The 12,277-nt window shown below is 45.9% G+C and overlaps 1 protein-coding gene across 1 annotated transcript in view; it reads right to left on the minus strand.

The window, feature by feature from the left end:
- Positions 1-12,277, minus strand: part of UNC80 (unc-80 homolog, NALCN activator) — a 230,274-nt gene that overhangs the window by 47,748 nt on the left and 170,249 nt on the right. Inside the window, exons 42-46 of the mRNA XM_019523430.1 lie at positions 9,558-9,738; positions 6,939-7,207; positions 5,197-5,331; positions 4,045-4,183; positions 2,571-2,667 (exon numbers count right to left, since the gene is read on the minus strand). Of these exons, the coding sequence (XP_019378975.1) occupies positions 2,571-2,667; positions 4,045-4,183; positions 5,197-5,331; positions 6,939-7,207; positions 9,558-9,738 (821 nt within the window). The remainder of the gene's footprint in view (positions 1-2,570; positions 2,668-4,044; positions 4,184-5,196; positions 5,332-6,938; positions 7,208-9,557; positions 9,739-12,277) is intronic.

A 12,277-nucleotide genomic window follows, 5' to 3' on the forward strand; every position in this document is an offset into this window, starting at 1 on the left:
TGTAGGAAGAGGGAGTCTGGGGCTGGGGCTTGGGGGCCAGGGGCTGGAGGCTGGGGAGTGAGGAGACACGTGGTGTCAGGGCCAGGGAGTGGAGCACTTCCCCAGAGCTGGCGGAGCAGTTCCTTGGAGCCAGTGGAGCCCATACCAGCCCCCAGCCCCAGCCCTCATTCCTGCCTTGCTTCACCTCAGGGAAGAGCTGCTGCCTGCCCTGAGTCAGGCTCTGCTGGCTCCGGGGAACTGCTCCACTCCCCAGCCCTGACGCCACGTGCCTCCTCACTCCCTGAAGTGATGCGGGGGAGCAGAGCAGTTTTCTGGAGCTGGTGGAGCCCATGCCAGGCCTCCGCCCCCGCCTTTCCTCCCCTCACCTCAGAGCTTACCTTCAGCTCCTCTTCCGGTGCGCAGCCTTGAAAAGGCTGTGCGTGGCCAGACTTTTAGTTTTGCATGGCCGCGCACATGCACACCATAGAGGGAACCTCGGCACTGACTCTTATAGTATTTTTGCTGGTGGGGGGCCTAAGATGATGTGTTGTTCCTCCCCCACCACACCACGGCTGAAGCAGAGTTGAGCGGAGCCCGTGAAGGGATGGGGGCAGATTCAGGTTGCCTGCTGCAGGCTCAGGGCTCCCCACCTTGCTGCCCTGCCCCCAGGAGCCCCGCACTGGCCGTACTGCCATGGTGAGGTGCGCCCTGTTCACCTGGCAGCAATAGAGGGCACAACTGCATGTTGCCACATCACCATGGCAGGGGGCACCTCACCATGGCAGCAGGGAGAGGAGCCCTGAGGCTGCAACAGGCAGCCTGTATCTGCCCCCATCCTGTAACCAAATCTAGGGGGCTCTGCCCCTCCATGCCCCTCTCCCCAGGAGTGTGCACAGTAGCTGGAAGCTGCCCATCCACCCCCTGGATGAGTTGCCTGTGGCTCTATCCCACTTCCCAACCTGGCCCCATCCACAGCCCTGGCTGGGCAGCACTCCCAGGGCCAGCCCCCACCCCACTCCCTCCCTCACTGTGGGGGCATCAATTTGTCCCCCACTCCAATAGACTTACCTGCAGGCAGCTGGGAGAGCTGCTCTCCACTACTGCCTGGGGCTGTATTCCTGGCCATATGCATGTGTGCTCACGCACATGTGCATGTGGTGCCTCCTGTGTTGTGCTCCCTGCAGCCTCTCCCACCGTGCAAGGGGAAACCCACTGTTTCCCACATTTTTCAGTGGTAAATGAAAAACCTGGATCCCTACATGATAGTGGGAATCTGAGACAAATGCTGTCCTGGAGTCATGCAACCCTGGATCAGGACTTAATGTTCCCATTTTGGGACTGTCCTGCCCAATTAGGGACAGGCTTCCCAAGGGGGTCCCCATGTACTCGGCACCTATGACCAGCAGCTAAGCACAGCCTGAGATACAGCACTTCCTCTTCCAAGTGTTTTCTTTCAAATGAAAGATGAAAACAAGGTCCTGACTACCTATATTCAATGAAGCTCCTTTGCAAGAATAGGAACGCATTGGTTTCATGGTCAATTTTAATTTGAGCTCTGAGAAATGTTATAAATGAAGCACTTTTTTCCAGCAATAAAACCCACTGGCATTGTTTAAGGGAAAATGATGGTGTGGAGGCAAAGTACTTTCTTTTAAAAAGAAGGGCTTGGAATGTCCTCATAGAACTTTTGCCTCCACTTCTGCTTGTTTGTATGTAACCTTCTACCTAATACTATCCAAGTATGAATAAACCAGTGATTCCCAAAGGCTGTGCCACAGCACACTAGAGTAATGGCAGTGTGCTGCAAGATCCCCCTGGGCGAGGAGGTAAATGCTATCCGCCTCCACCCAGCACCCTATGTCTGCTCCAGCTGGTCTTCTTTGGACTTCTGCTGTCTTTTCTCACCCTTTCCCCCCACCCAGATAGCTCTTGTGCTTGTCCGTCCCCATCCCCTCTATGCTCCCAGCAACACACTGAGCTGTGAATGTGTGGGCAGGTGGACACACATAGAGCTGAGGTTTGCAGCCTGACTTGTCCCCTCCACTCCTCCCATACTCCCAGGGTTGGTGGAAGAGGTCATGGGGGTGGTTAAAGGCATGAAGACCCTGCAGGACCAGTCTCAGCAGTGGGGGCTGCCCTTGCCCCCTAAGGTACAGACCCAGGGGTGGGAAGGGTCAGACAGTGAAAAGAGTGGGACACGTCAGGGTGAGGTCCTGGCCTTGCCACCCTGAAGTGCACCAACCAGATCAGTGATTCTCAACTTTCTTAGCCTCAAGGCCCAGCTCCATATCTTTTATGAATTTAGAACAGTGATTTTCAACTGGGATGCCACAAAATTCAGAAAATTTATGCAGGGGTGCCCTGAGGCTAAACAGATTGGGAAGTGGGAACCACTAGTATGGAAACTAAATCATTTCCTAAAGGAAATACATATTTGGTGTCATTTTTGTAACAGTACATCTAAGCACTGTATGATTTTCTCAGGCAGGGGAATGAAATATGTTATATATTTTGAAAATACATATATACACGTACACACACACACACACACAAACAGCCCCCCCGACTTTTTGAATGTAAGAGTGAAGTACCTTCTGAATGATTCAGGAGCATATGCCACCACTGTTACACACAGCTTGATGGCTTCACTGATAGAAAAGGTCAGATCTTCATTTCCATAACAGAAATCTAAAAGGACAGAAAAATATCAGCAGAAATATGAAAACTGAACAGAAGCAAATTGAGGTAAGACAGGCAGCAGACAGAATTAATTTGAAGATGTTTTTCCTTTCCACGTGTTCTGCTTCTCACATTGTACATTCCCAGCTGGGTTTTGCTCCTTACAAAATTGTACCATATAAAAAAAGAAAATCAAACCCTCTTCCCATTGTTTTTCCCAGCAGGTAAGAAAACTGTTCTCATTAGGTGAAACTCAATACCCTATGCGCCATTTACATCTTATTTTGAGTTCTTCCACAATAAGTGAACTGAGTTACACATGCACATGCATGCATGCACATACACACATCCATTTAAATATTAAAGTGTTTTCATTTTCCTACTGGTAGTAGCTATCTTGCTAAAAATGGCATAACATATGACACTGGAAGGTGACTTTTTCAATTTCTGATAATCATGAGACTTTGACAGAGGTGCCTCACTGGCCTACATTTTCAAAATCAATTAGTAATTTTGAGTAAAATTTTCAAAAGCACTTGGGAGTTTAAATATCACTAGCAGTCAGCAAGACTTAGGTGTTTGGGAGAATAAACCACTATTGAAAATGGGACTCAGGTTTTCATACATTTTACACTATGAATGCCTTAATTTCTAAGCACCCAACTTTACATACTTTATAGATTTTCAGACAGAAGATACTAAGCAATAAACATTTTGGCCTATATGCTCATTTTAAATGAGCAGTCTGAGAGTTTTAAAGCAGACTGAAAATCCAGCTGGGGTAATAATAAACCATGTCTCTTGTGTTATTTTCTTTTAAAAAGGAAACAGCTCTAGAGAAGATCTATTAACAATTTTAAAAGAGATGCCAAATAGAAAATTGCAATGTGTTCCAGAAAAAAGGAAAAAACCCTATTCTATTGTATATTATGATTTGTAGCATTGCTCTACGATACTACACCATTTCAGTATATCAGCAACACCACAGAATTCCAGACTGGTATCCATCACTTGCCAGGCAATTCTGTCCAGAGGAGTTGATGCTTTTGTTTCCACTCAGCATGCAGCAGAGCAGGTGAACAGCACTGATCTGGTCTGAATGATGCAGCCTATTTTTCATCCCTTTCCCCATTGATAACGTTCTAAATGCTAGTAGCTCATTTCAGATTTCCTAGCTCAGCTCAATGAAATAAATACATGATTCTGTCTTAATGGAATTCATGTAAATGTAATGAGACAAACCCAATCCTGGAAACCAGGAACAATGTAAGAAACTGGTGTTGTCACATTCAAGAAAAAATTTCCAGGACAAATTTCATTAACATAACAGATAGTACATAAAAAACTGATGAATGAAGGGAATAATAAAAAAGGTCTTGTTTTCACCTAATGATTTGAGAGGCTTTTCTGCTTTCACCAGCTCTAAGATGTCCAAAATGTCAGGTGTGTCTCCCTCTAGAGACTGCAGCAGATCAAACAGGCACTGAGCTGATACCCCTTTACTGGGTCCATTGTTTGTGGCATCCTGTTTAAATGACACCCACAGATTATTGATTTTTCAAGAGTCTGCAATCCCACAGTTTTTATTTGCAGATATAGACAGTTCAGTTTTACTGAGTTTACAAATATTAACTACATGCCAGTTCAGTTCTAGAGCTTAATCATATAAAACAGTGGGTTTCAACCTTTTTCCATTTGTGGACCTCCCCCCACAGCATGGAACAGAGCCCCCCTCCCCACTCTGCAGGACAACCAACTCAGCATGGTCCTGGTAAGGTGAAGGGGGCAGGGAGAAGGGTTAATTCCTCCCTCTGTCCCTTCCCTGCAGCCGGGGTCTGCCAGCTCTAGGGGCCACCACTGCAGCCCCCTCCCCTCTGCTCCCCAGCAGACAGGCTGACCCAGGCTGCGGTGAGGGAAAAGGGGAAAGAGGGGGCTGCAGTGCCTTAACAGGGTCATGCCGGCCAGTGTCTTTGCTATGAACCAACTCAGACATGTAGAAGGTCCCACAGACAGAAATATTAAAGAATAATGGTATCCAGGAGGGCTGGTAATTCTTAAAGAACTTAGCATTAGAGGTTCAGTAAAAAAAATATTCCAACTCAGTGGAAGACTAGAGGAGCTACAGGAGATTGAGGGAACTATACAATGAGCTTCGTAGCTACCTCAAAAATGAAGCTAAACATACAGGTATGCAAGGAAGGGTATATCATTAAAAAACTTTACCAAGGAGAAGAAAGAATGTATAAGGACAAAATCAGCAAAGCAAAGGTGAAAAGTGAAATACAAGGCAAGGGATATTAAAGACAACAAGAAGAGGTTCTTAAGGGATGATCACTAGCAGCCAGAATATATTTGTTAAGAATGAATCATGCCAAACCAACTTGATTCCCTTCTTTGACAGGGTAATTACTTCGGCAGAGGAGGAAAACACAGTAGACACAATATACCTGGACTTTAGTAAGGCTTCTGACACAGTCTAACATGACTTTTTCATATCCAGGTTCTCCACTAGAAAACTAAGGATTGTTTTTTACTCACGGGGAATTCCAGAAGAGGAGCTACACTAGCAAATAGCTGTAGGATAAAGGGCTTGCGATGTAGAATGTAGAACTGGCGGCAGGCAAACTCAATTGCTTGGCGTAACTGAGGGTTGCTTTCATAGTCAGCATATACCTAGGAAGGGGAAACAAAGAGATAAAGATACTGCTTCAATTTTTAAGAAGTGAACAAACAGTGAATTCTGGAATATATTTTGGGCCCAGAAAACAATATTTCCTTCCTAAATGCCCAGGAATCCTGCACCCAGGGTGTCTGACTAGATGCAGGATTTAATAAACATTTGTCCCTCAGAGCTTCATAAACAATATCATTACCTCTGAGCCTCCTTTTTACATTTCCTTATTTTGTCCATTTTAATAGCCTGTCTGCTTCATTTCCCTACTGAAACAGCAAGTTGCCTAAAAAACACAAGGAATATACTATTCTTGCTATATGAAGGCAACAAGCCATAATAAATTCTTGCCTACAGGATGAAATTCACTTCTTTGCAGAGGATACATGGGAGATCCTCCAGAAGCCAGAAAATCCTGGGTGGTCATGAACAGGAATTGAAAAAAAGTAGCTGAGTTGCACACAGAGTGGGTGAACTCTGTACCTACATAGAATGGAATCTGGGGCTAAGCCAAAGACAAGGAAACCTGTTTGGGACTGACAATTAAGAACCCATTCACGGAGGTGCAGAAAGGGCGCAGCTGCCATTGTAGGCTAGATCTGGGTGCATTTCATTTGTCCCTCAACATTACCCAGTAAAACCCAACTCTTCAGACTTTGTGCAGGCTTCCAGAATGTAACACCATGTGAGAGCTGCATGGGAATTGTGCTGTACTTTATCACCGCAATTAGGCTCATGAAGCTGAAGGGACTAACTCTACTTAGAATACAAACAGTCCAAAACATTGGAAAGATCTGTAGCCTGTTTAATATTTCAGAATATGCAATGTTGTGATTGGCAGTAATATATGCCTTACGTACAATGTACAAAGAAATTGGTGGAACCCAATAAAGATAAAGATGCTCTAGGGGAAGGAGCAGAACAAGAGTAATTAAATCATGGACAGTTGAACTATGATCTAAACAAAAAATTGATGGGTGGCACTTTGTGCATGTGGATTGTGATGGTATGAAGCCAGCTAATCATGGCTGGGTAGAAATGCAGGCAGAGATGTCTGATACTGACTAAAAAAATATATTGTCTATGGGATATTGTATGTTGCTCCTCCTCTACCCAACATCTATTTGTTCATCTTCATAGACCCAATTCCATTGATCTCAATGGGACTTGAGCATAGTTAAACATGTGCATTTGCCTCAGCAGCATGTGCATTTACCCTGGTAGCCTTTCTACTGCATACTCTATGGGGTGGGACTTCATCTTGTCTATTGGAGGATAGCCCTTAGCACACCATGGGCTCATTTGTAACTCAAAACAATAACAGACTTTTTGTGAGCTGCGGCATGGCATTTCACCTTTTCACATTGGTTTTCCCATGCGGATAAAGGAGAAGTTAAGCATGTTAAAAACATAGCAATCCTCTGAGGATTATTGTTGATAAAGCCCTTTTAACAATGGATATCACTAAACACTAATAGGCTTGATTATTATAGCTTTAGCTGATGAAACAGAATAATTTTAAAGTCTTCTGCTTCTTGCTTAGTGGGAGGATAGCCAGTAGGTTGTTAATCTTCAATCCTCAAAGGTAGCTGAGAAAGAAGAGGTTCACCTGCAGCATGGTGGGAAGGATCCATTGGTATCCACTGAGGGAGAATAGATGGTTGAAGTGCACAGCAGTGTTGATGACAGTAGCAGCATATTGCCTCAGCAAAGCGCTGTCCTCTGGGTGCAGGATCAAGGCTCCATTAAAGACATTTAGGAAAAGCATGATTTCATCCCCCCAAGGAAACTCGCTGGGCATACCAAGAAACATCTCCTCCAGGAGCTTAATCCACAGGCTTTTCTGAAGAGTATCAAGGCCAAACAGCTCCTTCCCAGCTGAAAGAACAATGCAGGCAACATGTAACTTAATTAATAACTTTTGTCCAAAGAAGCATTTCTAGTCTGATAACATCCTCAAAGGAAGGAGCATGCTGACCAAGTGTCTTCGTACAGATTCTTGCAAAATAGATTCCAGCAAAATAGATTCCCACTTCGGCTACTTGTATTTTGGCCACAGGTGCTTTTTAAAGTAGGATTGGAATCAAATTCACCTGTGCCTTAGTTTCATTAATATCAACAGAGTTTGACCAATTGTGTTTCAAAGGGTGTAAAGGGCTCATAAGTACAAAGGCGATAGGTATCATAGGGCGTTACTAATCTTTATCCCACTAGTTTAAAATTCATTTGTCTCCATTCTCTTTTAAGCTACAGAAGATCAAAGCTTGCACACACCACTGGCAGCTTGTCTGATGTATATTTATAGGAATGGCATGAGAATCAATACTGTATTTTTACCCTTAAGATCAGTGACACTCAGTCCTCGTTCAGGAGCCAGATAAGCAGCCAGTATTAGCTACAGAACCACAACAATCCTTGTTCTATGTGAATTGTGATATAAACCCTCCAGTTCAAAAAAAAGAAACTACCTTCTACCTGCCATGGATCCACAGGCAGAAACTCTCTAGAGGATTCCCTGGCTCTCCTTAAGGTAGGTGGAAGGGGGAGGCTGTGGGAAATATTCTGTTGGCAGTGACTGCTAGGGGGTGTTCCTGTGAAGTAAGGGGGGATGGAGGTCCCAGCTGAGGGCCTAGCTGTGACTATGAGGAGGTCGACCCCAAGAGATTGTCACAAAAATTTTTATGAGGGATAGGTGGTAGTCTGAATGTCATGTAAATATTTGTTCATTTTATTTTACCATACTCTGTGTGCCTTTGATCACTACTCTTTATACCATTTGTTGTTTCCTTGTAATACACTCTTTTGTTTTTTCTGTTACTGTTCCAAAGTACCTATGATAAACTGTGATTTCTGGGCAAATTAATAACCTGGGCATGCCTGTCCAGCAGAGTGAGGGACAAACAGGTTTACAGTGTCAACTTTACATAAACCAAGCGTGTATCTCTGAGAGCACCCTGGCATGCTACGGTTTTGTCACACAATTACATGTGGATTTATGGTGAAATTTCAACAAGTGGCACTGAATGTCTTTTCTACAGGGCAGTACATGAAGTCAAAACAAACAGAAAACACAAAAAAACCCATACAGCTCAGAAGCTGCAGGCTATGAGTGTCAAGGATATCCCAGTACAGGACAATGGCAGGTTCTTATAGTGCAGCTTCTGAAAGGGGGTGCCTTTAAATCCAGTACATATCGAGTGCCTCCAGTGCAGTGGATGATTTCACCTAGGCCAAAGTTTGGTTTGAAATCTTAGCTATCTTTAAGGGTCATCTTGTGTAAAGACACGGTCCCTAAATATCTCCTGCAAAATCTGCACATATACCCACTCTGACAGCACAGCCCATATTTGCACATGTAAGTTGAAACTTGTCATACATAATTACCTCTTTGGTATGTGGAGTTATCTAGCTAGTATAAGCCATATCACATACACAACTATAAAAATATAGGCTTCAGATTTTGCGGGCACTGAAATCTGCACCCACATTTTGGAAAAAAATGGCCCTAATAATAGTAATCAGGGTGCATAGATGCATGTAACTGAGGCCCTGATCCAATGTCCACAGAAGCTAATGGAAAGATTCCCATTAACTCCACTAGGGATTTGATCAGGTAATAGGGGCTTGAACAGCATCAACATGCTTACATCAGTGGAACTGAGACCATCCTTTACAGTGTTGTGGATAAAAAGCAGACAGAGGAAACAGACAGGGGAATAAGTCACAGCCTGTTTGTACTGAGCAAATGATTGCCTCAGGATGGAAGTGGACAGATAACACCTACACCAATGCATTTTACTCAAATCCATAGAACTGATCTAGAAAAAAACAGAGGAAAGGTTCTTGTGTAAGGTATGCTGGTATAGGTGCTGAAGTTACACTGGTATAGATGCTATCTGCCCACAAGGTCAATGCAAGCAGGCTATGATCTACTCTACTCCCACCTAATGGCAAGGGGCTGAAGTGATGCCTGCAAAAGCTGATTGTTTCTTCACTCTGACTCCTGGTGTTAATTTACATTGGTTGTCCTGTCCAGGCTTTTAATTAATGAATGATGCTATGCTGCAGCATCTTTACCACAGTTATGTTTATGTCCCCACATCACGATAATGTTCCTGTTTGGAAATGCTACTAGCCTATGTGCTTTTTGTTTGAATACAGACCCTGGTGCCAAGTTCGATATGCAAAGACACGCATTAAAAACCCCACCAAAGTCTTCCCCCAGTACCTTGAGGATCACTGAAGAGTGAGAATTCTGCATCAATGGCACTTCTTGGGAAGGAAGGCAGGCGCAGAAGGTCCTCTTGGAGCATAGAGACATGGGACTGTTTGTGGGCAGTAGGGATTTTCTGGGTGAGTGATATCAGAAACAACACTCGCCCTACTTCCTCCAGCTTGCGGGTGAACACCTGGCAGAGAAAGGGACACACGTGGAGCAAAATCATGTCAGTCAGAAAGCTTTTTAAACAGAATACAAAACTTTTAAGATTATTTTTATCTCCAAGTGTAAAGAAAAGGTGGAAAGCCTGGGGTGCAAGTGGCCTTAAATAACTATGCTCTTGATGGTCTTTAGTAGGCCTGTGTGAAGCACCAAGAATTCACTTTGGATTCAGATTTGGCTGAACTGGAGGGACAGTGATTTGGTTCGGTGATTTGAATCACTGTCCTGATTTGATTCGGCCAATTCAGATTCAGAGATTCAGCGCTGATTCAGAGATTCGGCCATTGACTATAGTGGAGAATCACTAAAATACCTATAATTTTGTCTTTTTTTTTGCAGATTCGGATTAAAACAGTAGGAATGGTAGCCCCTTCTGAGGGCATGAAGCCTGCCAAGTTACAAGGAGATAGGTGTGGGGGTTTCTGTGAAAGTGCACCTCAAGCTGTTGAAAGCAGAACTCGTATCACTTGTATGTGTTAAGGCAGAGCAGGATGAAAACAGCAGGGATGGTAGCTCTTGTGTGGGCATAAGGTCTAAGGTCTGCCAGGTTTCAGGCAGAGTGGTGCAGGGGTTTCTGTGAAAGTGCACCTCAAGGTTCTGAAAGCAAATTAAAAAAGCAAATAGGTGTGGTGTGTGGAGGGTGGCACTCAGTCTGTCTGCACCTGGAGCTTAGGGAACCGCAGCAGCAGGAGGTTCACCTTCAGGAACACCAGCTACTCCACCAAACCAGGATCCAAGGAGGTCTGGTGGGGTGTCACAACATTCCCAGCAATGCTGAACACCCTCTTGCTTGGAAAACTGGTCAGTGGACAGAACAGATGATCCTGGGCAATTGTGGCCAGATCCTGCCACACCTGACTATGGGTTGTCCAATAGGCCAAGGGGTCACAGTGCAGTGGCTCCACAATCTTGGTGAGATAGGTACCTACTGAGGCCTCCACGCTATCTGCCTGATGGTGGGGTCTGAGGCCTGTGAACCACAACACTGAAGCCATGCCCTTGACCCACACTGGCAGCAGCTGTGGTGGAGGAGATTGGCTTATGGTTGGAGTGCTGGCACGGGAGAGGGTTTTGCTGCTGCAGACACTCCCCTTCACCCTTGGGTTGCACCCATGGACCATACTGAATCACAACGGATTCAGCCATTTTTTGATGCCCTCCTTCAGCTGGTTCACGAGTGCCTGCACCTCTGGTGACAGTGGCCTGCCCCAGCCAAGAACATCAATCCCCTGGAACTTCTTCATTTCATTCTCAAGCTTCTTCACTATGGGGATCACCTGGCTAAGGAGGGCATTGCCAGCGCTGAGGGTCTTGGTGGCCTCAAGAAGTGGCTTGAGAACCACCAAGATCTGGGAGATGGTATCCCACTCCATTTTGTTAAGGGGGCCACTGATCCCAATCTCCTCGATCAAGGCCATCTCATGGATGGCCTTCTGTTGCTCCACCAGCCTTTCCAGTATCAAGTATACGGAGTTCCACCGAGTCTCCACATCCTGCATGATTTTGTGCTGCGGGATGCTCAGCTCTGCCTGTTTGTCCTGCAGCATCTTGCCCACCTTGATGCTCCGGTGGCAGTAGCCTGCCACCTTCCTGCATTTCAAAATGAGCTGGCTGGTAGTGACAGTGCCATCACCAGGAGCCCTGCCCCTCTCCAAGGCGTCCCTGACTACGAAGTGGAAGTTGTGTGCCACACAGCGTTGGCATCATGTACCATCTTGACCATATTGGCCCCATTGTCAGTGAACCCATGGATGAGCTCACCATGCCCAATGAGCCACCCCTGCACCATGCGGCTCATGGCCACCATGGTCTCCCTTGCTATGTGGGACTCATCCATCACCTCGGCTTGAAGTAGAGCCCACTGTCACCCTGACTGATTGCACCAGTGCCCCATGAGGGAGAGGTAGGCATGATCTCTACCCTGGCTACTCTAGATGTCTGAGGTGAAGTGCAAGGCTACCTGAGGACCTGCCTTGCGCAGCTCCTCCCTGAAGTACTCCCTGCATGCCTCATACAAGGAGGGCACCACTGTCCTGCTAAAGGTGATGCATGTGGGCACTTGGTACAATGGAGCCATGAGCCACCTGATCCCTGGACGCTCAACAAAGGAAAAGGGCTCGCCATCCAGAGCAAGCATCTCCCCAATGTTCTGGGCGACCTAGCTCACCTTGGGAACATGCCCTGCTTTGTCTTCACCTTTCCCCCACTGGTCCAGGGTGGCCTGCCTCTGCTTCTTGAGGTCAGGGGCTTTGGAGCAAGATGGGGACTTCTTTTTTGGGCATGCTCCCACTGGTGCCAGGCTGAGGAGGAAAAAGGGCAAGGGGGTGCTGCCTCATAAAATGCAGCAGCATAGCCGTCGTGGTGAAGTGTTTCACCTCCTTGCCCCAGCTGATCTGCCTTCAGCAGTGCTGGCAGGTAGCATACATGGTATCATCTGCCACTTCAAAATGATCACACACTGGGTACCACATTAGAGAGAGAGAGAGAGAGAGAGAGAGAGAGAGAGA

This window comes from Gavialis gangeticus, unplaced genomic scaffold (genome assembly GCF_001723915.1).
Source record: "Gavialis gangeticus isolate Ggan-Ray unplaced genomic scaffold, GavGan_comp1, whole genome shotgun sequence".
NCBI lineage: Eukaryota > Metazoa > Chordata > Crocodylia > Gavialidae > Gavialis > Gavialis gangeticus.